This window comes from Trachypithecus francoisi, unplaced genomic scaffold (genome assembly GCF_009764315.1).
Source record: "Trachypithecus francoisi isolate TF-2019V2 unplaced genomic scaffold, Tfra_2.0 Lachesis_group16, whole genome shotgun sequence".
Lineage (NCBI taxonomy): Eukaryota > Metazoa > Chordata > Mammalia > Primates > Cercopithecidae > Trachypithecus > Trachypithecus francoisi.
The window spans coordinates 88,288,121-88,312,527 of NW_022681461.1; the positions used below are offsets into that span (position 1 = coordinate 88,288,121).

Consider the following 24,407-nt stretch of genomic DNA (forward strand, 5'->3'; position numbering starts at 1 on the left):
TGGGGAACCAGTTGGGGTGCAGCCTGGCTTGAGGAGGGGTAGGTGGATTGAGAGACACAGCTGGATCCATAGGCCATAGTTAGTTCACGAAGGCCTTATGTGCCATAGAGTTCAGACTTTGTCCTGTAATGAGATAGGAGACAGGAATGTTTGTTTGTTTGTTTGTTTGTTTGTTTTTGAGACAGGGTCTTACTCTGTTGCCCAGGCTAGAATACAGTGGCTCAATCTCAGCTCACTGCAACATTTGCCTCCCAGGTTCAAGGGATTCTCCTGCCTCTGCCCCTTGAAGAGCTGGGACTATAGGCACGTGCCACCATGCCCAGCTAATTTTTGTATTTTTAATAGAGATGGGGTTTCACCATGTTGGCCAGGCTGGTCTCAAACTCTTGACCTCAAGTGATCCACCCACCTTGGCCTCCCAAAGTGCTGGGTTTACAGGCGTGAGCCACCCACGCCCAACCCAGGGGAGTGTTTTGAACTGAGGGATGAAAGCGTTCACATGGTCAGATTAGTGCTTTAGAAAAGTCACTTTAGAGACAGAGTGGAAGATGGACAGGGGAGGCCAGGATGGGAGACTAGAGGGAAACTTGGGAGGAGGCCACAATGTCCAGGAGAGAGATGATGGACCAAGACAGGGGCAGTGGGGGTGGGGAGAAACAGGCAGGTCAAGAGATGCCACAGGAATGGAGATTGGAATTGGAGAATGAGTAGGGGGAATCCTGAGATGATGCCTGGGTTTCTGGCCTGAGAGATGAAGGGCTGGGGTTTCTGTTCCCTGAGTCTGCAAAGGCAAAATGTAGCTGTGCTCGGTTTCATGCATGTATTTATTCCATCATACATATGTTTTGAGAACCTGTGTGTCAGGCCTGGTGCTAGCCGCTGGAGTTTGGGGTTACCAGGTGGTGCCATGTGTCCTCTATTGACCCCTCATCCTACCCTACTCATCTGCCCTCTAAGTCCCCTCTCACCTCCTCGGAGCTGCTCCCTGCCCACCCTGGACTTCCTGCTAGTGCTCAGTCTCCCCTGGCTAGCTCCATTCCAGCTCTCTGGGTGTGACGTTAGGCCTGGTTCCCCACCAAAATGAGGTTGGACCCTAGACTCCTGGCCTCCTAGGCTGAATGGGGCTTGGAGGCCATCTCACAGCCTCCTCCCAATGTACAGCATGCTGCCAGGTGGGGCCTGCCCCTGCCCAACAGCTGAGTGCTAGGCCACCCTCCCTCCCTCCTGAGGCCCCCGTGTGTCCACCACTTCTCGGATGGGCAGCACTGCCACTGTGAGCCAAGCCTGATCACCTGAGGCAGTCAGCTTCCTTCCAACTCCTGGCCAGGACAGCCCTTCAGAAAGTGCAGCCATGGTTCTTACCTGCAAACATGAGAATCCACTGGAACTGTTTTAAGCAAGAAAGGAGTTTATGGAAGAGTATGAGGTAGCTCATAGGATCTCCAGGAGGGTCAGAGAGTCGGGATGGAAGATGGGCAGCAGGAACGAAGTCCAGGGGTTGTTGCCACTATAGGCCCCATGGCAACTCTGCTGGGCAAGACATCACCACTCACACCACTGACCAGAGCCCCCACCACTGCTGTCCCTGAGCGCCTCATGCCACCATCACTACCTTCACCCTCATTTCCAAATCCACGCTTTGGCTTGGAGGCATCTGGTCACACTCCTGCAGCACAGGTGCAAAGGCAGCTGGGAGGGGGAGGTTTCTAACTTCTCCTTAGTGAAGCCACACACCACAGGAAGGTATTGAAGAGGGGCTGTCCAGACCCAAAACAGGACACATGTCCCTTGCAGTGGCCACACCCCCTCAGTCAGCACTGCAGCTGAACCTTGCCGGTCTTTGGTGTCATTCTTAGAACATGGTTTCCTGCTCCACCTTTGAATAAGCTCCAGGGGCTCCTTCCCCAGGGAGACTGACCTCTCACTCTTACCCGAGGCAGACCTGTGGTGCAGTGTGTGTGAGGCTCAAGCCTCTCTGGGAAGGGCCCCATGTCAGCCTGACCCCGCCCTCTGCCCACATAGCTGGCACAGAGTAGGCCTCAATGAACACGGAAGGAAGGAAGGAAAGGAAGGAGGGAGGGAGAGGGAGGAATCCCCAGTGCCAGCCCTGAAAAACCACACCTCCGCATGGCTCCCACCTCAGGGATGCTGTGTGGTCGCTCCAGGGCTCTGCTCCTGGGGGCATGGCCTGGGCTGACCATAGGTGCCAGGCCAAGGTGGAGCCTGGGCATGCTGGTGTGGGTTTGTTCCTGGGTGCAGCACAGGAGGCTGGGATGCTGCCTGCATCTCCCAGAGTCACCCTCACCCCCGTGTGCCCACACAGGCATACACAGCCACCGAGCAGGAGATGCAGCGGCAGATGAGCCTTGGGGAACTGTGCCACCCCGTGCCCCTCTCCTTTGAGCCCATCAAGAGCTTCTTTAAGGGCCTCGTGGAAGCCGTGCAGAGTACATTACAGACGCCATTGGACATTCGCCTTAAGGAAAGTAAGTCGCCAAGTGACCAACTTTGTGTCCTTAACTCCCCTAGTGCCCTTTAGCCCAGAGGCAAACGCAAAGATCATCTGCCTACATCCTGTCTCTCCCACACTGAGGCCCTTGGCTGGGCGGTCAGGGGCTCCTGGGCCTGGTGCCCAACCCACCCTCACCACTTCGCCTCCAACCCTTCCTGAGACCAAGACCTGCCCTTCTCCAGTCACACTGCGCTCCTTCTGCCCCCAGATCGCTCCTGGGAGCCTGCCACATCTCAGCCTTGCTCTGGGCTCCCAGCTGGAATGACCAACTCTTCCTCCTCCTCTTCCTCTGGCTGGGGCCAAGGCCTGGCACCCCTTCAAGGCAGACTGGCACAGCTGCACCCACCTGGGAAACCCTTTCCTGCCAGCCCAGCCCTGAAACTCCTTCCTTTGGCCATCTCCCCTCTCCCTTCCTGCTCCAGGGCCTGCCCATGTCCTGCTGGAGGGTGCTCATGAAGTGGACACATGGATCCCTCCTTGCCCCTTGTAAGCATGTGAAGGGCAGGAACCAGCTTTAGGTCCAACTCTGAGGTCCCCGCAGGGCCTGGCACAAACCATGTGCTCAAAAATATCTGTTCTTTGATTCATTTATGCGTTCGTTCGTTCATTCATTCATTCATTCATTCATTCACCTCTGCTGTCATGATTCATTCAGAACATTTATCAAGTCCCTCTTATGTGCCAGGCATAGCAGGGCACAAAACAAAGCTCCTTCTCATCTTTTGGTGCTCATGGTCTTTGTAGGGGCAGACAGACAGTACATAAACATGTCAGGTGACAGGAACTGCTATAAAGAATAATAAAGACGGGGTGTGGTGGCTCACGCCTGTAATCCCAGCACTTTGGGAGGCCGAGGTGGGTGGATCATGAGATCAGGAGTTCGAGACCAGCCTGGCCAACATGGTGAAATCCCCATCTCTACTACAAATACAAAAATTAGCCAGGCGTGGTGGCATGCACCTGTAATCCTAGCTACTCCGGAAGCTGAGGCATGAGAATTGCTTGAACCCAGGAGGCAGAGGTTGCAGAGAGTTGAGATCATGCCACTGCAAATCAACCTGGGTGACAGAGCAAGACTCCGTCTCGAAAATAATAATTAAAAAAACAGAGCAGGATGGAAGACAGGAAAGTGACAAGGAGGAGGAGCTGTTTTATATAAGCAGTTGGGAAGGCCTCTGAGAAGGGGACACTCAAAGTGGCCCAAATGAAGCGTTCATTCTGCAGGTTCTGTGGCTCTGAAGGGCCAGAGAGCACAGTGGTCACAGGCACGGCCTCTGGAGCTCGGCCTCCTGGGTTCCTATCCCAGGTCTACCACGTGGAACCCTAATGAACCCTGCCATCTTAGACACGGCCCCTTCGTTTTCCATGCCTCTGTTTCTGCATCTGTAAAGTGGAGACCATAATGCAGTCGCCTCTCCTGGGCAGCTGTGAGGATTAAATGAGCTCTGACACATAGAGCACTCAGGCGTAATAAGCACCATGTACGTCTTGGCCGTTGTGATTGCTGCTGCTGTTACATGTAGGGGAGGCATTCTAGACAGAGGGAAAAGCAAAGGTGGAGGTCCTGAGGCGTGACGGGAGTGAGCTGGCCATATCGAAGGAGCAGCAATGGAGACAATGGGGACAACAGGAGTGGACGTGGGGTCACAGGGGAGAGAGGAAAGAGATCAGAATCCAAGGATTTTGACATGGGCAACTCGCAGAAGGAAACTGTCATTTTCTGAAGTGAGAAAGAGCATTTAGGACTGGAGGGAATGAAGTATTTGAACCTGTGAGATTTGAGAAGTTGGACTTCCCATGTGGTGGTATCGCCTAGGCAGTAGGACCTATGATTCTAGAGTTCTGGGGAGAGGGGAGAGGCTTTTGCCTTGATGAAAGAACAACTTCAGCCAAATTAAATTTAAAGGAGTTTAAATGAGCAATGAACGATTCATGAATCCTGCTGCCTTCTGAGCCACAGTGCATTCAGAGACTCCAGCACAGCCATGTGGTGGAAGATTTAGGGACAGAAAAAGGAAAGCGACGTACAGAAAACAGAAGTGAGGTACAGAAAGAGCTGGATTGTTTACAGCTCGGTGTTCGCCTAATTTGAACGTAATTTGAACAGTTGGCTACATCTGATTGGCCAAAACTTGGTGACTGGCACAAGTGCAGGCTATGGTCTGTTTACACCTCCACTTGTTATTGTTCACGATGTACAGAAAAATCTTCAGGCCAAACTTAAAATTTGTAAGGAGGAGCTTTAGGCAAAACTTGATTTACACAGCCTGCAGGTGGGCTTCCCAGCTCTCTACAGGCCCCCGTGATCAGCGCTGGGAGTGATGGGGGCGGAAGGCACTTCTGGGGAGGTGCTGAGTGAGCTCCAGCCCCAACAGCTGGGAAGGAGGCAACCTGGACAAGGGGGGAAGGGTGGAGGGGGTGCTGTCCAAGCAGAGGGCACAGCAAGTGCCAAGGGCCCTGGGTGCCCCTGCTGTGCCTGCTTGTTGGGATAGCCTCCCCTCCTTCCTTCTTTCTGAGCACTCAGACCTTCCTGAGGACTCAGCTCTACTTTCTTGTTTTCTGTCTTTACCCTGGAATTTGCAGAACTCCCCAGAACTCTAGAATCCCTGAGTCACCGCCCATCCTTGAGTGCTGGATCCAGTAGTTGTTTGCTCCTCAGCTCCTCCTCCTGTTTAGGGCTCTCCCACACCAGCCTCGTCATCCTGGGGTTTTCCTGTCCCTGTGAATTTACATAAATCCCTTAAATCTGTGTGGCTCTTGGGTGAGATTATGCGACTCTCCAGTTGTGTGGTATTTTTAGCATGTCTTATTTGTCTGCTTGCAAGAGCTCCAGGCGCTCATTTCTCAACAATTCCTTACAGGCATGAACTGCCGGCTCTTGGACCCTTCTAGCACCAAGCCAGGTACCTTGTTGAAAACCAGCCCCTCACCAGAGCGATCACTCTTCCTAAAATGTAAGACCCTCGGGAGTGGGGATAGGGTGGAGATGGTGGAGATGGTGGGATGCTGGGTGGAGAAGGATCATGGAAATGGAGGTCCCTCTTTTTTTCTCATTAGAATTTGTTTTTTTTTAAGAATTTGTTTTTTTAAAAAATGTTTATTATTAAAGACAAGTAAAATAATACATGTTCATTGTAGAAAAATGAGAAAACAAAAGAAAAGAAAAAATTACTCATAATCTCTCTTCTGTGAAGAACTGCTGTTATTATTTGTCCTTTTAGCTTTCTTTAGCACATATAATATGCATATAATGATATATTTAATATATCTTTTTATTTTACAAACATGGTGTCATACTATACATTCTGTTTTGTCATCTGTTTTCATTTACTAATATATTATGAACATTTTTATTCTCTTAAAAAATTGTACAGGTAGGGCCAGGCCTGGTGGCTCACACCTGTAATCCCAGCACTTTGGGAGGCCAAGGCAGGCAGACAGCTTAAGCCCAGAAGTTTGAGACCAGCCTGGGCAACATGAGGAAACTCTGTCTCTACAAAAAATACAAAAATTAGCTGGGCATGGCGATGTGGTCCTGTAGTCCCAGCTACTCAGGAGGCTGAGGTGGGAGGATCACTTGAGCCCTGGAGGCGGAGGTTGCGGTGAGCACGCTACTGCATTCCAGCCTGGGTGGCAGAGTGAGACCCTGTCTCAACTGAAAAAAAAAATTATACAGGTAATGCATGCTTATTGTAGAAAATCAGCAATTACAAATATGTAAAAACAATGGCCCCTCCCGAAGAACGCTGTTAATATTTTAACATATATTCTTTCAGATATGTGTGCAGATTTTTTTAATGGGATCGTATTAGAGATATTCTTTGTAATTTTTTAATTAACAGTATGGCTTGAACAATTTTTAAAATTTCTCACCCTACACTGATGTGACAATTTTCTATATCAATAAATACATAACTTTGTTTTTTGAGGCAGGGTCTCACTCTGTCACCCAGGCTGGAGTGCGGTGGCACAACTATGGCTCCCTGCAGCCTCGACCTCCGGAACTCTAGTGATCCTTCCACCTCAGCCTCCCACATAGCTGGGAACACAGATGTTTGCCACCAAGCCTGGCTAACTTAAATTTTTTGTAGAGACGGAGGTCTCCCATGTTGCCCGTGCTAGTCTTGAACTCCTGGGCTCAAGTGATCCTCCCACCCCAACCTCTCAAATTTTGGGATTACAGACATGAGCCACTGTGCCCAGCTAATATTATCACTGTGTGTGTGTGTGTGTGTGTGTGTGTGTGTGTGTGTGTGTGTGTGTGTGACGGAGTCTTACTCTGGAGTGCAGTGGTGCAGTTATGGCTCGCTGCAGCCTCAACCTCTTGGTCTCAAGTGATTTTCCCACCTCAGCCTCCCTCATAGCTGGGACTATAAGCATGTGCCACCATGCCCAGCTAATTTTTTATTTTTATCATTATTTTTAGAGGTTGCATGACCATTGCATTGAATGGATGTGTCATATTTAGCCAATCTCATAATGTTGGATGTTTACATTTTCATTTCTAAAACAATGCTGTAATAAACGTCCATTCTTGTACACATTTGTTGAATTAATGAATGAGAGAATGAACACACCATACCTCATTTTTAGATTTTTTTTTAGGAGTAATTTCTCAAAGTGGAATTACTGGGTGTCAACCTAAAGAAGACTCAATCTAAAGAAGGTTCAGTATCCAGTTAGCAAAGTTTATTCAAGTGCAAAGTAACCATCAGAAGACAGAGGGAAACCAAAGAATGCTGATCAGTGCTCCTGGTGTTGGGAGGGGGACAGTGAATATCAAAACGGAGGCACTGGGTAGATTTACATTTTCCATACAAGGGCTAACATACAGATTTAAAGGCCAGGCATGGTGGCTCACGCCTGTAATCCCAGCACTTTGGGAGCCCAAGGCAGGTGGGTCACTTGATGTCAGCAGTTCGAGACCACCCTGCACAACATGGCGAAACCCTGTTTCTACTAAAAATACAAAAATTAGCTGGGCTTGGTGGCAGGCGCCTATAATCACGCCTACTCAGGAGGCTGAGGCAGGAGAATCGCTTGAAACTGGAGGTGGAGGTTGCAGTGAGCTGAGATCACACCACTGCACTCCAGCCTGGGTGACAGAGTGAGACTCCGTCTCAAAAAAAATAAATAAATAACATACTGACTTAAGATTTGATTCTCTACTATTGATTATACCCTAACGGGTTAACATCCTATTGAAAACAGGTAACAATCTAAAGAGTCTCTATCTCCAATGCCATTTAGTGTAGGTTTGAATGAAGAATAGGGAGTCTGGTTAATGTATAACATCTCCACACAAAAGTCAGGAAGTAATGGTCATGCACCAGAGAAGAAAAACAGCCACATTATGTGACTTAGTTTCCAGGGCTTAACTTTTCCCCTTGGCATAATAAATTAGGAAAGTCCTGAAATTTTATTTTCTTTTTATACTAGACACGAATTTTTCAAGTAAACTTTAGTTGAAATATAACATGCGTAAAGAGAAGTGTACAAATCGCCAGGCACGGTGGCTCACGCCTGTAATCCCAGCACTTTGGGAGGCTGAAGCGGGTGGATCTCCTGAGATCAAGACCATCTTGGCCAACATGGTGAAACCCCGTCTCTACTAAAAATACAAAAATTAGCTGGGCATGGTGGCATGCACCTGTAGTCCTAGCTACTCAGGAGACTGAGGCAGGAGAATCGCTTGAACCCGGGAGGCGGAGGTTGCAGTAACCAAGATCGCACTACTGCACTCCAGCCTGGCAACAGAGCAAGACTCCATCTTAAAAAAAGAAAGAAAGAAAGAAAAAGAATAAAGAAAAGGGCACAAATCAAAAATGTGCAGCTCAATGATTTTTTAAAAAGGAAACATAACCACCTTCAGATCAAGAAATGGAAATTTCCATTCCCCAGAAGTCTTCGTCATGTGCCTTCCTGTTTACTATCCCCAAAGGGGAGCCACTCTCCAGACTTCTAGGACTATAGGTTAGTTTTACCTGTTTTTGAACTTTCAGTAGAACATTCAGACTATACCCTTCTGTGTTTTGCTTCTTTCACTCAACATGATTTATCCATTTTTGTATACTGACATATTGAGTGGCTGTTATAAGTTCCCGTAGTACTTCTAAGCTATCTACAGATTATTTGGGATTTTCTGTAAATAAGCACGTCACCTGTGAATAATAATCTTTCATTTCCCCAATCTTTATTCTTGCCTTTCACTTCTTTTTTGTGCCTTGAGTTACTGTCTACTACATTTAGAACATTGTCGAATAGAAATGGTTGTAATAAGCAGCATTTTCTCCCACCTTGGGTATCAATATATCCAACAGAAATGCATACATATGTGAATCAAAAGACCTGCACAAGAATGTTATGGACCGAAACACAGGTTCAGTTGCTCAACACTTTGCAGAGTTCAATTAACAAGAGCGAGGTCTGGTATAAAGAAAGTGGTTTTATTCCAAAGCTTAGCTTAGGGGAAGAAGTACAGGCTCCTCCTGCCCTTAACGGTACTGCCTCGCTTTTAGGGCGGAAAGCAGAGAGTTTTAAATGGGGACTTTGTATGAATGGCATGCAGGGGAGGAGCAAGCAGATGGGGGTCTACATGACTCATTTTGGTGCCTTTTCTACCAGGTGGTTGAGCTGATGCCATTGAGGGCAGAACTAGATTGTAATGAGGCTGTTGTGCTGAGATGCTGTCCAGGTGGAAGAGTTCTGTCGCAGGCATACTTTAGGTTGTAAATTGACTGTTGTCTCTTAAGGCAATCTCTTGGTGGGAGAAAGTTCTGGTTCTGGACCCTCTAAGTAGGTATATAAGTTTGCCCTGTAGGGAGTATCTGGTGAAGGGAAGGTAATGGTTATAATTACATTTCTAAAGAGCTAAGTAGAGGCAGGGCACAGTGGCTCACGCCTGTAATCCCAGCACTTTGGGAGGCTGGGGCAGGCGGATCACCTGAGGTTAGGAGATCGAGACCAACATGGCCAACATGATGAAACCCCTTCTCTACTAAAAATACAAAAATTAGCCAGGCATGGTGACAGGTGCCTATAATCCCAGCTACTAGGGAGCCTGAGGCAGGAGAATCGCTTGAACCCGGGAGGCGGAGGTTACAGTGAGCCGAGATACCACCACTGCACTCCAGCCTGGGCAACAAGAGTGAAACTCTGTCAAAAAAAAAAAAAGAAAGAAAGAAAGAGAGAGAGAGAGAGAAAGAGAAAGAAAGAAAGCAAGAAAGCAAGCAAGCTAAGTAGGAAGTGGGAGACAGGAGAAAAGGGGGGGAATCAACTCATTTTCTTTCTCTTAGAAAAATGCTCTATTTCGGCTGGGCACGGTGGCTCACGCCCGTAATCCCAGCACTTTGGGAGGCCGAGATGGGGGGATCACGAGGTCAGGAGATGTGAGACCATCCTGGCTAACACGGTGAAACCCCGTCTCTACTAAAAATACAAAAAATTAGCCGGGCATGGTGGCGGGCGCCTGTAGTCCCAGCTATGTAGAAGGCTGAGGCAGGAGAACAGCGTGAACCCAGGAGGCGGAGCTGGCAGTGAGCCGAGATCACGCCACTGCACTCCAGCCTGGGCGACAGAGCAAGACTGTCTCAAAAAAAAAAAAGAAAGAAAGAAAGAAAGAAAAATGCTCTTTTTCTTAGAAAACTCAGTCTCTTTCTGTTACACATTTACAGTTACAGCAACATTAGTCACAATAGGCAACACCGAAACAATCCAAATGTCCATGGAAAACTGTTTAGCATTGTTTATGAAAGCTGAACATACACATACCCTGTGATCCAGACCAAAAAAAAAAAAAACTTCATATGTACATACATGGTGTAATGCAAAGAGAAATGTTAATGGGAGTTTAAATCACCACAAACTTTGGGGAGGATAGTTTTGCAATAGGTATCAAAGGCCTTAAAAACAATCATACCCATTGACCCAGCAATTCCTGTTTTAGGAATATATTCTACAGAAGCAATCAGATACACAAAAATGTAATTATATTAGTAGTTTCAAAAGGTTTTTAAACAGACTAAATATTCCAAAAAATATAGGACTAAGTTATGTGTCCAAACATCAAAATCTTAGAATCTCCACTAAAATGCTCTTGTGAAAGGCTGTTATTTGATGTGTCAAAATGCCTCACAAGTAGCTCAATCAATTTTAAAAAGCAGATTACCTAACGCATGTATGGTGTGACACCAATATTAAGAAAAGCTATAAAAATTAGCTGGGCGTGGTGGCGGGCGCCTGTAGTCCCAGCCACTCGGGAGGCTGAGGCAGGAGAATGGCCTAAACCTGGGAGGCGGGGCTTGTAGTGAGCCGAAATCGCTCCACTGCACTCCAGCCTGGGCGACAGGGCGAGACTCCGTTTCAAAAAAAAAAGAAAAGAAAGAAAACCTATAAAGCAGCAAGGGGAGGGGAAAGATAGGAAGTACACACACCCTAATGTTAACAGTGATAGGATTATTTTAAATTAAATTTGTATTAAGTGGCAACAAATTTCACGGCACAAAATACAGACAGTATAAGGGATGTGCAGTGGAGTGATTTCTGCTTCCCCTTTCCCCAAGCCCGCGCCCCAGGGGCAGTCGCGGTTTAAAGGGGTCTTTCACTCACTCCTTGGGCCATTTCCGCGCTTCGCATTTTGTGCTTTGGTGGGATCCTGGGGGCGGGGCGCCGTTCTGGCCCCGCCCACCAGGTGCGTCCGTTATCTTGCCCCCTGCAGACGCGCGCACGCCCACGCTGGATCCTGACACGATGCACGCGCGCCTGCGCCTGTCTGCAGACCGACTGACGGTGCGGTGCGGCCTGCTGGGCAGCCTGGGGCCCGTGCCCGCGCTGCGGTTCGACGCGCTGTGGCAGGTGCTGGCTCGCGACTGCTTCGCCGCCGGCCGCCACTACTGGGAGGTAGACGTGCAGGAGGCGGGCGCCGGCTGGTGGGTGGGCGCGGCCTACGCCTCCCTTCGGCGCCGCGGGGCGTCGGCCGCCGCCCGCCTGGGCTGCAACCGCCAGTCCTGGTGCCTCAAGCGCTACGACCTCGAGTACTGGGCCTTCCACGACGGTCAGCGCAGCCGCCTGCGGCCCCGCGACGACCTCGACCGGCTCGGCGTCTTCCTGGACTACGAGGCCGGCGTCCTCGCCTTCTACGACGTGACGGGCGGCATGAGCCACCTGCACACCTTCCGCGCCACCTTCCAGGAGCCGCTCTTCCCGGCTCTGCGGCTCTGGGAGGGGGCCATCAGCATCCCCCGGCTGCCCTAGGGGCCAGGACCAGCGTGACAGCCTCCAGGTACGCCGCAGCTGCCCAGTCTCGCCTAATCTACCTAGATCAGCGTGGTTGCTCCCCTTACTGCCTGCTTCTTAGGGCCCACTCCCTGCCCCACCTCTCCCCGACCAATCACGCCTACAGTGCTTTGAAGGTTTCCTCTCCTAGGCTAGTTTCAAACAGGCCCTCAATAAGTCTGCTGCTGCCTTCTCATCAGACCTCCGCACCCCCACCCCACCATCACTTACACTACTTTAATCCAGTTCCTTCAAAGTGATACCGCCACAGGTAAGCCCTCAGCATGCTGAATACATCATCCGCAGCCTGGGAACCTTCTCCCTCGTACAACACAGGAACCTGGCACATAGTAGGCACACAGTAAATGTTTGTGAATGAATGAGAGTCATCCAGCCCTGACTCTTCTGTCTCTTGAGGTCCCTTGAATCTACCGCTTCCTCCCCACCGATTTCAGCTTGTCCACATCACAGCTCCCTCCAGAACAGCTGCAAGAGCTTCTTAGCAGTTCCTGGTCTGAACCCTCTCCCAGTCCTCATCTTCCACCCTAAAACTAGAGTGATCTTCCTAAAACTTCACTTAACCTCTCAGCTATGAAGAGGCTTCCAGGAGTTACCATGAAAAAACAAACAAAAAATACAAGTGCCTCACCTTAGCATTCAAGGCTTATCTAGTCTGCCCAAAATTACTTATCCTCACCTAGCTCCTACCACTCTTCTTAGAGACTCTCCAGTCAGAAATATGTCGCATAGCTCCACCTCCACACCTCTTTGCTGCCAGCACATACGTGCAGAAAAGTTTTTTCACCTGTGTCAGTCTTCCCCAGGCTTACCTGCGCCAGGAAGTCTAACCAAGGAACAAGAATCTCACTATCAGAGCCACAAATCTGGGACTCTATCTTTCCAACTAAATTGGAGGCTTTGGAAGGGCAGCTTTGTCCTATACTCTCTCCACCCTGAAAAGTTCAGAAAGCCCCTTCCCTCCCAAGCAGTGAATTAATAACCAGCAAGTTCCCATCACTGAGTCACAGGTCACCCAGCCAGATCTCATTGTACATTTGGGGAGTCTCTGAGGGCCTGAAAGAAAGCAGTTGTGTAAAGTTACCCCGTGGTGATATGGGGGGGCCAGATGTGTGCCCCATCCACCCACCCCCAAGCAAGCATCTGACCTGTCCCCTGGCCCAGCCCTTAGGCCCAGCTTTTAACCTGCTTATTCATTTCTCAGGGGATGCTGGGAAGGAATCAGCAGGTGACAGTTGCTAAGCAACCAAAGGGGGTGGTGTTTCCCAACTGTCCTGGGACAAAAAGGGAAGAGCACCCTTAGATCCAGACGTTGCCAAGGAAACCCAGAGCGCCCAGCTGTCTGGAATGAAGTGACAGAAATAGAGAACGGTAGGCTCTCACAGGGAGGCCAGCTCCTCTAGCAGGTAGGGGGAGGCCTCTTCCCAGGGCCTACCTCTCTGTTCCGAAGGTTCCGCGTCCTGTTTTGTCAATTCCCTAGACGGTTCTGAAGTTATGTTCTGTTAAAGCATCTTCCTAGGTGCTTGGTGGGAGGCCAAGGCCGCCGAATCCTCGTAAACAGACTCTCAGTGCATTAGTTTGAACGATATAAAACTGACCATTTTCAATAGTTTTTGAGTTTAAAATGGCACTTTTGATATAAGTCAATGTAGCAGAACACCAGGCAGACAGAACCTTGCAAATGCCTTAACTTCTAACCAAAGACTTTAAAACTCTGGCTGGACAGAGTTTTAAAGCACTATGCTGCAGGAATTGTGAGAAAAAGGGGAAATTAATTCTACTAGGAGATGGCCCAAACTGAATTGTGACAGGCAGAGGGCATTCCTGAAAGAGTGAAGATGAATACACTTGACCCCAACATCTCTGTCCATCCCTGATGACCAAGACCTCTTCCCAGACCCACAGCTGCAGGGGCCAAGTAATAACAGCTCTTACTAGCTTATAATGCACTGTTCTAATGCTTTACAACTAAACTTACCTGATCCTTTCATCATCCCTAGGGGGTAGAAAGTTATCCCAATTCTACACATGGCAAAATGGAGACCCAGAGTCACTTGCCCAAGGTCGCACAGCTGGTGGTGGAGCTGGGGTCTGGGCCCAGGCTGTGAGTTCCAGGTCTGTGCTCATGGCCACCAGGCCCTACTGCTCAGGTTGAATGCAGCTGGTCTCTGGCCAGTGCTTAGTGCTCTGGCCCCTCTCATGGAGCTACTGCCCATGATGCTTTCCTAGCGCCTGGTTATTCTATGACACTTGAGTCTACATTTCGACTGCCTTCCTTAGGGTCTAAGATGAGGCCTTATGGCCCAGAGGGAAACTTGATTTAAAAGTTTGGGATTCATGTAGCAGAGACAGAGCTAGACCTTAAAGGTCACAAACTAGCTGTGTCAAGGCCCATGATAGCCAGAAAGCAGCAGTTTCAGTCCATAATCAATTGTGTGACCAGGGCTAGTCACTTTTTACTTTTCGGTGCCATCTATAAAATGGGGATAATGGCACTACTTACCAGTGCTGTGAGGCTCAGATGAGCCAAAGGTTATAAACTTGCCTTAAAAACTATAGTCCTATACAAAAATTAGCTGGGTGTGGTGGTGCGTGCCTGTAATCCCAGCTGCTCAGGAGGCTGAGGCAAGAGAATTGCTTGAACCCAGGAGGCCGAGATTGCAATGAGCTGAGAATGTGCCACTGCACTCCATCCTGGGGAAACAGAGCAAGACTCTGTCTCAAAAAAACAAAAACAAAAAACTATAGTGCTGTATCATGCCAGGATTTATCAGCATTCCCAAGGGAGCTTGCGCTGTACTGACTGAGTGCTGAGACTACTGGTATTCCCAGCTGCCATGTGGCAGTAGCAGGAGCTACTAGAATATTCTCAGCACAGGAATGAAGCTTCCTTGGTTTCCATGTTGGTAAGGGTTACTGATCACTTATTCTCTTTCAGACTTGAATCTGTAGACATTTCTTTATTGATATGGCAAATTGCTTGCAGATATTTTTAAATGACAGCAATTTTCTAATATTTGGTTTAATAAAATGTGAATAGTGTCCCTTTTAACCATGGTCTTCACTGGGAGTTCATGTTGCTTCAAGTCCCTAGCACCCAGACCCGGACGGCCCTTCACTCATAGCCTATTCCTTAGGCAGCCTTCTGGTAGTAGTCAGCTGCTTCCTGATTAACTATCTCCAGGGATGGGGCATTCACTGCTTCTGAAGATAACTCACTAAAGTTCTCACTTATGTGTAAACAAACCCTGACTCCCACCTGTTCCCATCCAAGATAGTATTATAGCTTGAACTCCTGGTCTCAAGCGATCCTCCTGCCTCAGCCTCCTAAGTAGTTGGGACTACAGGCTCACACCAGCATGCCTGGCTTACATACCACCTTCTTTTTTTTTTTTTTTTTTATTATACTTTAAGTTCTAGGGTACATATGCATAACGTGCAGGTTTGTAACATATGTATACTTGTGCCATGTTGGTGTGCTGCACCCATCAACTCGTCAGCACCCATCAATTCGTCATTTATATCAGGTATAACTCCCAATGCAATCCCTCCCCCCTCCCCCCTCCCCATGATAGGCCCCGGTGTGTGATGTTCCCTTTCCCGAGTCCAAGTGATCTCATTGTTCAGTTCCCACCTATGAGTGAGAATATGCAGTGTTTGGTTTTCTGTTCTTGTGATAGTTTGCTAAGAATGATGGTTTCCAGCTGCATCCATGTCCCTACAAAGGACTCAAACTCATCCTTTTTTATGGCTGCATAGTATTCCATGGTGTATATGTGCCACATTTTCTTAATCCAGTCTGTCACAGATGGACATTTGGGTTGATTCCAAGTCTTTGCTATTGTGAATAGTGCCGCAATAAACATACGTGTGCATGTGTCTTTATAGCAGCATGATTTATAATCCTTTGGGTATATACCCAGTAGTGGGATGGCTGGGTCATATGGTACATCTAGTTCTAGATCCTTGAGGAATTGCCATACTGTTTTCCGTAATGGTTGAACTAGTTTACAATCCCACCAACAGTGTAAAAGTGTTCCTATTTCTCCACATCCTCTCCAGCACCTGTTGTTTCCTGACTTTTTAATGATTGCCATTCTAACTGGTGTGAGATGGTATCTCATTGTAGTTTTGATTTGCATTTCTCTGATGGCAAGTGATGATGAGCATTTTTTCATGTGTCTGTTGGCTGTATGAATGTCTTCTTTTGAGAAATGTCTGTTCATATCCTTTGCCCACTTTTTGATGGGGTTGTTTGTTTTTTCTTGTAAATTTGTTTGAGTTCTTTGTAGATTCTGGATATTAGCCCTTTGTCAGATGAGTAGATTGCAAAAATTTTCTCCCATTCTATAGGTTGCCTGTTCACTCTGATGGTAGTTTCTTTTGCTGTGCAGAAGCTCTTTAGTTTAATTAGATCCATTTGTCAATTTTGGCTTTTGTTGCCGTTGCTTTTGGTGTTTTAGACAGGAAGTCCTTGCCCATGCCTATGTCCTGAATGGTACTACCTAGGTTTTCTTCTAGGGTTTTTATGGTATTAGGTCTAACATTTAAGTCTCTAATCCATCTTGAATTAATTTTCGTATAAGGAGTAAGGACAGGATCCAGTTTCAGCTTTCTACTTATGGCTAGCCAATTTTCCCAGCACCATTTATTAAATAGGGAATCCTTTCCCCATTTTATGTTTCTCTCAGGTTTGTCAAAGATCAGATGGCTGTAGATGTGTGGTATTATTTCTGAGGGCTCTGTTCTGTTCCATTGGTCTATATCTCTGTTTTGGTACCAGTACCATGCTGTTTTGGTTACTGTAGCCTTGTAGTATAGTTTGAAGTCAGTTATCGTGATGCCTCCAGCTTTGTACTTTTGACTTAGGATTGTCTTGGCAATGCGGGCTCTTTTTTGGTTCCATATGAACTTTAAAGCAGTTTTTTCCAATTCTGTGAAGAAACTCATTGGTAGCTTGATGGGGATGGCATTGAATCTATAGATAACCTTGGGCAGTATGGCCATTTTCACGATATTGATTCTTCCTATCCATGAGCATGGTATGTTCTTCCATTTGTTTGTGTCCTCTTTGATTTCACTGAGCAGTGGTTTGTAGTTCTCCTTGAAGAGGTCCTTCACATCCCTTGTAAGTTGGATTCCTAGGTATTTTATTCTCTTTGAAGCAATTGTGAATGGAAGTTCATTCATGATTTGGCTCTCTGTTTGTCTGTTACTGGTGTATAAGAATGCTTGTGATTTTTGCACATTAATTTTGTATCCTGAGACTTTGCTGAAGTTGCTTATCAGCTTAAGGAGATTTTGGGCTGAGACAATGGGGTTTTCTAAATATACAATCATGTCATCTGCAAACAGGGACATTTGACTTCTTCTTTTCCTAACTGAATACCCTTGATTTCTTTCTCTTGCCTGATTGCCCTAGCCAGAACTTCCAACACTATGTTGAATAGGAGTGGTGAGAGAGGGCATCCCTGTCTTGTGCCAGTTTTCAAAGGGAATTTTTCCAGTTTTTGCCCATTCAGTATGATATTGGCTGTGGGTTTGTCATAAATAGCTCTTATTATTTTGAGGTACGTTCCATCAATACCGAATTTATTGAGCGTTTTTAGCATGAAGGGCTGTTGAATTTTGTCAAAAGCCTTTTCTGCATCTATTGAGATAATCATGTGGTTCTTGTCTTTGGTTCTGTTTATATGCTGGATTACGTTTATTGATTTGCGAATGTTGAACCAGCCTTGCATCCCAGGGATGAAGCCCACTTGATCATGGTGGGTAAGCTTTTTGATGTGCTGCTGAATCCGGTTTGCCAGTATTTTATTGAGGATTTTTGCATCGATGTTCATCAGGGATATTGGTCTAAAATCTCTTTTTTTGTTGTGTCTCTGCCAGGCTTTGGTATCAGGATGATGTTGGCCTCATAAAATGAGTTAGGGAGGATTCCCTCTTTTTCTATTGATTGGAATAGTTTCAGAAGGAATGGTACCAGCTCCTCCTTGTACCTCTGGTAGAATTCAGCTGTGAATCCATCTGGTCCTGGACTTTTTTTGGTTGGTAGGCTATTAATTATTGCCTAAATTTCACAGCCTGCTATTGGTCTATTCAGGGATTCAACTTCTTCCTGGCTTAATCTTGGAAGAGTGTAAGTGTCCAGGAAATTATCCATTTCTTCTAGATTTTCTAGTTTATTTGTGTAGAGATGTTTATAGTATTCTCTGATGGTAGTTTGTATGTCTGTGGGGTCGGTGGTGATATCCCCTTTATCATTTTTTATTGCGTCTATTTGATTCTTCTCTTTTTTCTTCTTTATTAGTCTTGCTAGCAGTCTGTCAATTTTGTTGATCTTTTCAAAAAACCAACTCCTGGATTCATTGATTTTTTGGAGGGTTTTTTGTGTCTCTATCTCCTTCAGTTCTGCTCTGATCTTAGTTATTTCTTGCCTTCTGCTAGCTTTTGAATGTGTTTGCTCTTGCCTCTCTAGTTCTTTTAATTGTGATGTTAGAGTGTCAATTTTAGATCTTTTCAGCTTTCTCTTGTGGGCATTTAGTGCTATAAATTTCCCTCTACACACTGCTTTAAATGTGTCCCAGAGATTCTGGTATGTTGTATCTTTGTTCTCATTGGTTTCAAAGAACATCTTTATTTCTGCCTTCATTTCGTTATGTACCCAGTAGTCATTCAGGAGCAGGTTGTTCAGTTTCCATGTAGTTGAGCGGTTTTGATTGAGTTTCTTAGTCCTGAGTTCTAGTTTGATTGCACTGTGGTCTGAGAGACAGTTTGTTATAATTTCAGTTCTTGTACATTTGCTGAGGAGTGCTTTACTTCCAATTATGTGGTCAATTTTGGAATAAGTGCGATGTGGTGCTGAGAAGAATGTATATTCTGTTGATTTGGGGTGGAGAGTTCTATAGATGTCTATTAGGTCCGCTGGGTGCAGAGATGAGTTCAATTCCTGGATATCCTTGTTAACTTTCTGTCTCATTGATCTGTCTAATGTTGACAGTGGAGTGTTGAAGTCTCCCATTATTATTGTATGGGAGTCTAAGTCTCTTTGTAAGTCTCTAAGGACTTGCTTTATGAATCTGGGTGCTCCTGTATTGGGTGCATATATATTTAGGAGAGTTAGCTCTTCCTGTTGAATTGATCCCTTTACCATTATGTAATGGCCTTCTTTGTCTCTTTTGATCTTTGATGGTTTAAAGTCTGTTTTATCAGAGACTAGGATTGCAACCCCTGCTTTTTTTTGTTCTCCATTTGCTTGGTAGATCTTCCTCCATCCCTTTATTTTGAGCCTATGTATGTCTCTGCATGTGAGATGGGTCTCCTGAATACAGCAGACTGATGGGTCTTGACTCTTTATCCAGTTTGCCAGTCTGTGTCTTTAATTGGAGCATTTAGTCCATTTACATTTAAGGTTAATATTGTTATGTGTGAACTTGATCCTGCCATTATGATATTAACTGGTTATTTTGCTCGTTAGTTGATGCAGTTTCTTCCTAGCCTCGATGGTCTTTACATTTTGGCATGTTTTTGCAATGGCTGGTACCGGTTGTTCCTTTCCATGTTTAGGGCTTCCTTCAGGGTCTCTTGTAAGGCTGGCCTGGTGGTGACAAAATCTCTAAGCATTTGCTTATCTGTAAAGGATTTTATTTCTCCTTCACTTATGAAGCTTAGTTTGGCTGGATATGAAATTCTGGGTTTAAAATTCTTTTCTTTAAGAATGTTGAATATTGGCCCCCACTCTGTTCTGGCTTGTAGAGTTTCTGCCGAGAGATCTGCTGTTAGTCTGATGGGCTTCCCTTTGTGGGTAACCCGACCTTTCTCTCTGGCTGCCCTTAAGATTTTTTCCTTCATTTCAACTTTGGTGAATCTGGCAATTATGTGTCTTGGAGTTGATCTTCTTGAGGAGTATCTTTGTGGCGTTCTCTGTATTTCCTGAATTTGAATGTTGGCCTGCCCTACTAGGTTGGGGAAGTTCTCCTGGATGATATCCTGAAGAGTGTTTTCCAACTTGGTTCCATTTTCCCCCTCACTTTCAGGCACCCCAATCAGATGTAGATTTGGTCTTTTTACATAATCCCATACTTCTTGCAGGCTTTGTTCATTTCTTTTTCTTCTTTTTTCTTTTGGTTTCTCTTCTCACTTCATTTCATTCATTTGATCCTCGATCGCTGATACTCTTTCTTCCAGTTGATCGAGTCAGTTACTGAAGCTTGTGCATTTGTCTCGTATTTCTCGTGTCATGGTTTTCATCTCTGTCATTTCGTTTATGACCTTCTCTGCATTAATTATTCTAGCTATCAATTCTTCCACTCTTTTTTCAAGATTTTTAGTTTCTTTGCGCTGGGTACGTAATTCCTCCTTTAGCTCTGAGAAGTTTGATGGACTGAAGCCTTCTTCTCTCATCTCGTCAAAGTCATTCTCTGACCAGCTTTGATCCGTTGCTGGCGATGAGCTGTGCTCCTTTGCAGGGGGAGATGCGCTCTTATTTTTTGAATTTCCAGCTTTTCTGCCCTGCTTTTTCCCTATCTTTGTGGTTTATCTGCCTCTGGTCTTTGATGATGGTGATGTACTGATGGGGTTTTGGTATAGGTGTCCTTCCTGTTTGATAGTTTTCCTTCTAACAGTCAGGACCCTCAGCTGTAGGTCTGTTGGAGATTGCTTGAGGTCCACTCCAGACTCTGTTTGCCTGGGTATCAGCAACAGAGGTTGCAGAAGATAGAATATTGCTGAATAGCAAGTGTACCTGTCTGATTCTTACTATGGAAGCTTCCTCTCAGGGGTGTACTCCACCCTGTGAGGTGTGGGGTGTCAGACTGCCCCTAGTGGGGGATGTCTCCCAGTTAGGCTACTCAGGGGTCAGGGACCCACTTGAGCAGGCAGTCTGTCCCTTCTCAGATCTCAACCTCCGTGTTGGGAGATCCACTGCTCTCTTCAAAGCTGTCAGACAGAGTCGTTTGCGTCTGCAGAGGTTTCTGCTGCTTTTTGTTGTTGTTGTTGTTTAGCTGTGCCCTGTCCCCAGAGGTGGAGTCTACAGAGACAGGCAGGTTTCCTTGAGCTGCTGTGAGCTCCACCCAGTTCGAGCTTCCCAGCGGCTTTGTTTACCTACTTAAGCCTCAGCAATGGTGGGCGCCCCTCCCCCAGCCTCGCTGCTGCCTTGCGGTTAGATCACAGACTGCTGTGCTAGCAATGAGGGAGGCTCCGTGGGCATGGGACCCTCCTGGCCAGGTGTGGGTTATAATCTGCTGGTGTGCCCGTTTGCTTAAAGTGCAGTATTGGGGTGGGAGTTACCCGATTTTCCAGGTGTTGTGTGTCTCAGTTCCCCTCGTTAGGAAAAGGGATTCCCTTCCCCCTTGCGCTTCCCAGGTGAGGCGATGCCTCGCCCTGCTTCAGCTCTCGCTGGTTGGGCTGCAGCAGCTGACCAGCACCAATTGTCCGGCACTGCCTAGTGAGATGACCCCAGTACCTCAGTTGAAAATGCAGAAATCACCTGTCTTCTGTGTCGCTCGCGCTGGGAGTTGGAGACTGGAGCTGTTCCTATTCGGCCATCTTGCTCCCTTACATACCACCTTCTAACATATTGTGTGACGGAATCACTGTGGGGTATAGGCCATGTTTTAGTTTCTCTGTCAAATGGAAACTATCCTGTCAGATGACTGTAAGGATTGGTGATATTATAGAATGTACCTGGAACATAGAATGCTCTCAATACATGCATAGTGTATTGATTTTTATGCATCTGCCGCCATCTGAATGAAATTGGGGCTGTTCATGGCTATCTCCCCTGTGCCTGAAGCAGTGCCTGGCACACAGATGGCCCTCAGTATTTGTTCAGAGAAGGAACACATGCCATTTCCCTCTTTGCTCTGAGAGGCGAACCTTCAGCATTTTTCTGCCTACAAGATCCTTTGACCAATCCTTTCTCTGATGTGGAGTGACTACTATACAATGCCAACTAGACACAGAGGCCAAGGGCAGGAAAGGGATAAAGGCAATGGAGAAGTAAAGGGCTATAAGGAAGTGAGATCGAAGGCTTAAAGGAAAGGACCTGCGCAGCCAGCTCTCCCCCCTCTCTGCAGCCACCCAGCAACTGGAGGATATAGACTTGGTTTGGAACCACCCCCTCTTCGAAGCTGGCCAACTTGAAGCAGAGACTGCATCACTGGATCTTTTTCTCTCTCCAGTGGGCTGACACAGTGCCTAGCCCAGAAACGTCTGCTGTCTAAGGAGCGGGTGGAGGTGGATGACGGCCAGGTCCCTGGAGACTGCCATTCCTGCCCCCGCCTCACTCAGACACACCCGATAGCACCAGCAAGGGAACTGAGAATTCACAGAATGGCACTTTATTTTAAGGCTTGATTTTTTTGCCATGATTATCTACCAATTCTTCCATGATGGTGTCATCTTCTTCAACAGTGACCAGGACCTTCTTGCCCACTAGATTAAAGATGTCTTCAGGAGGATAGCCTTTGGGCTCACCCACTTTTACGGTGAGCATGTCCATTGTTAGAATGGTGCCTTCCGGAATTTTCACTTTGGCCACCACAGACTTGCCCAGCTGTGGACAAAATGAACATTCAGTGCCAGCTTCACAGAAGTAACTAGTGTACACTGCTTTACATTCCAGGTCCCTGATCAGTCCTCCCCAGGCAGTACCTTGGGAGCAGGGACTCTGTTGCCACCTATGCTGCTCAGAATATCTCAGACATGGCAGGAATTCAACCAGTGTAGGCTGAATTCAGAGACTCAGAGGAAGAGCCTTTACAATAAAGTGCAAAGGAAAGGGCTCAGGCTATGTAGGCGGAGCCAGGTTCAAATCCCAGTCAGTAGGGTATAGGCCATGTTTTAGTTTCTCTGTCAAATGGAAACTATCCTGTCAGATGACTGTAAGGATTGGTGATATTATAGTATGTACCTGGAACATAGAATGCTCTCAATACATGTAAACTCTGATTCCTTTGGTCACCATCCAGCTCAATATCTCATTGTAAACATGGGGAAACCGAGGCCCACACAGGGTGGGTGACTTGGCCAGGGTTGCAGACAGCCAAGATGAAACATACGAATGAGATTCTCAACTCCTGACGCACTGTTCTTCAGGGTACACACCTTACTGCCACTTTGTTTGGTAAAATAGATATATGAAGGACTCATAAGATGGTGACTGTGGCTGTTATGCAGATGGCAAGAAAAGGAGCCCCCGAGGAAAGGGCAGATAGGACAGGCAGGTGAGGGAATGAAGGTTACCTGAAGCTCATGACCAATGTTTGTCCTCTCCATAAATACTTTCAAATAAATTATGTGTTTTATTACTCTATATCCTCCACATGAGAGTGCAAGGAATCAATTCTGCTTGGAATGTGGTGCCAGGGAAAAATGTCAAGTGATAATCATGCATCCTGTTATGTTTTACTGTCTGCTCAGAGAGCCAAATTAAGTGCTCAGCTGTTATAAAACTTAACCCTGGTTTCTGGTCTAATTCTCTCCTGTTTCCTCTATAAAGAAACTATTCCTTTTTACTTTATTTTAATTTCCTGGTATCGATGCATCTTTGATTTGGGGAGGCAGGTAGGCCCCACTAGAATAAAAGATGACAGCAGTCCCAGGCATGCCTGGTGTTTGGTCTTTGTCTTGACCCCAACATCCTGCAGCAGGTTAGGTGTGTGTGTGCCTGGCAGTCCCAGGATGCCAGCCTGGCTCTGTGACTGAGACGGCAAGAAGGTCCAGGCCACGGCTTCCAGGAAGTCCTGACAGTCAGCAGGCCAGGCAGTGCTTCTAGACCTACCAGTCCCTCTGTCTGAAGGTCAGTGCTGCACAAGGAATAGCTGCATCATCTCCCACCCACCTCTGCAATGACTCACTGCCCTTTCCACCAGTGCCACCCTGGCTTAGGAAATGTCACAGGCTCTTCTGGTACCTCAGGGAACACCTCGCCTAAATGTTTCTCAGGGTTTACCTGCTCCAAGGGAGCCCAGACTAGACTTATTCCAGGGCCTCATCCCTGTTACATATTCTGTAGTCTAGGAGTACTGGGGCCATGGGCTTCAGATAATTAGTGGAAGACTGTAATGTGACCCTAGATGGCCAGAGAAACCGCTAAAGTTCCCTTTAGATAACATGTTTCTCCCGCTGCTGCTACCGGCCAGAGTGACACGCACTAATGAAGAGGACCCTGAAGAAGCTGACAGGGGTGGCAGCACATTCATCATTTCATCGGCCTGGCTCAGGGAGTGGTGGTTCCGACCATCCCTCTCAGGCCAGCCCATCCTGTTTCCGCACACGGCAGCAGAGCCGAGTGGAGTCCAGCAGGACGTACCTTCTCATTGCAGGCCATCTCACAGGGCAGCAGCTGCTTGGTTGGGGAGCCCAGGGCACGCTCCACAAGACGCACTGACCGCACCAGCTCGGCCAGTTCTCCAGGTTCCAGTGAGGCTGAGTGGTCACTCCCCTTCCAGGTCTTGTCCAAAGTTATGTGACGTTCCAATACCTTGGCCCCCAGAGCCACTGCGGCCACAGATATTGCTATGCCTGTTTCATGCCCGGAATACCCTATGGGAATGTCAGGAAAGAGCTTCTGATATTCCTTTAAAATGAAAAAAGAAAAATA

General features: G+C 47.0%; 2 protein-coding genes across 6 annotated transcripts in view; one reads left to right on the forward strand and one right to left on the reverse strand.

The window, feature by feature from the left end:
• TRIM14 (tripartite motif containing 14) overlaps positions 1–24,407 on the forward strand; it is a 51,439-nt gene that overhangs the window by 24,539 nt on the left and 2,493 nt on the right. For 2 of the 4 annotated variants that reach the window (XM_033238009.1, XM_033238012.1), the window contains 4 exons: positions 2,324–2,486; positions 5,374–5,466; positions 11,229–11,792; positions 21,250–23,409. In XM_033238009.1, coding sequence (XP_033093900.1) covers positions 2,324–2,486; positions 5,374–5,466; positions 11,229–11,764 — 792 coding nt within the window. In that variant the 3' untranslated portion in view covers positions 11,765–11,792; positions 21,250–23,409. Of the gene's footprint in view, positions 1–2,323; positions 2,487–5,373; positions 5,467–11,228; positions 11,793–21,249; positions 23,410–24,407 lie in introns of those variants that run through there. The other 2 variants (XM_033238010.1, XM_033238011.1) reach the window with 2 other exon arrangements.
• Positions 22,123–24,407, reverse strand: part of NANS (N-acetylneuraminate synthase) — a 40,768-nt gene continuing 38,483 nt past the window's right edge. For both annotated transcript variants that reach the window (XM_033238014.1, XM_033238013.1), the window contains exons 5-6: positions 24,117–24,383; positions 22,123–22,358 (exon numbers count right to left, since the gene is read on the reverse strand). In XM_033238014.1, coding sequence (XP_033093905.1) covers positions 22,149–22,358; positions 24,117–24,383 — 477 coding nt within the window. In that variant the 3' untranslated portion in view covers positions 22,123–22,148. The remainder of the gene's footprint in view (positions 22,359–24,116; positions 24,384–24,407) is intronic.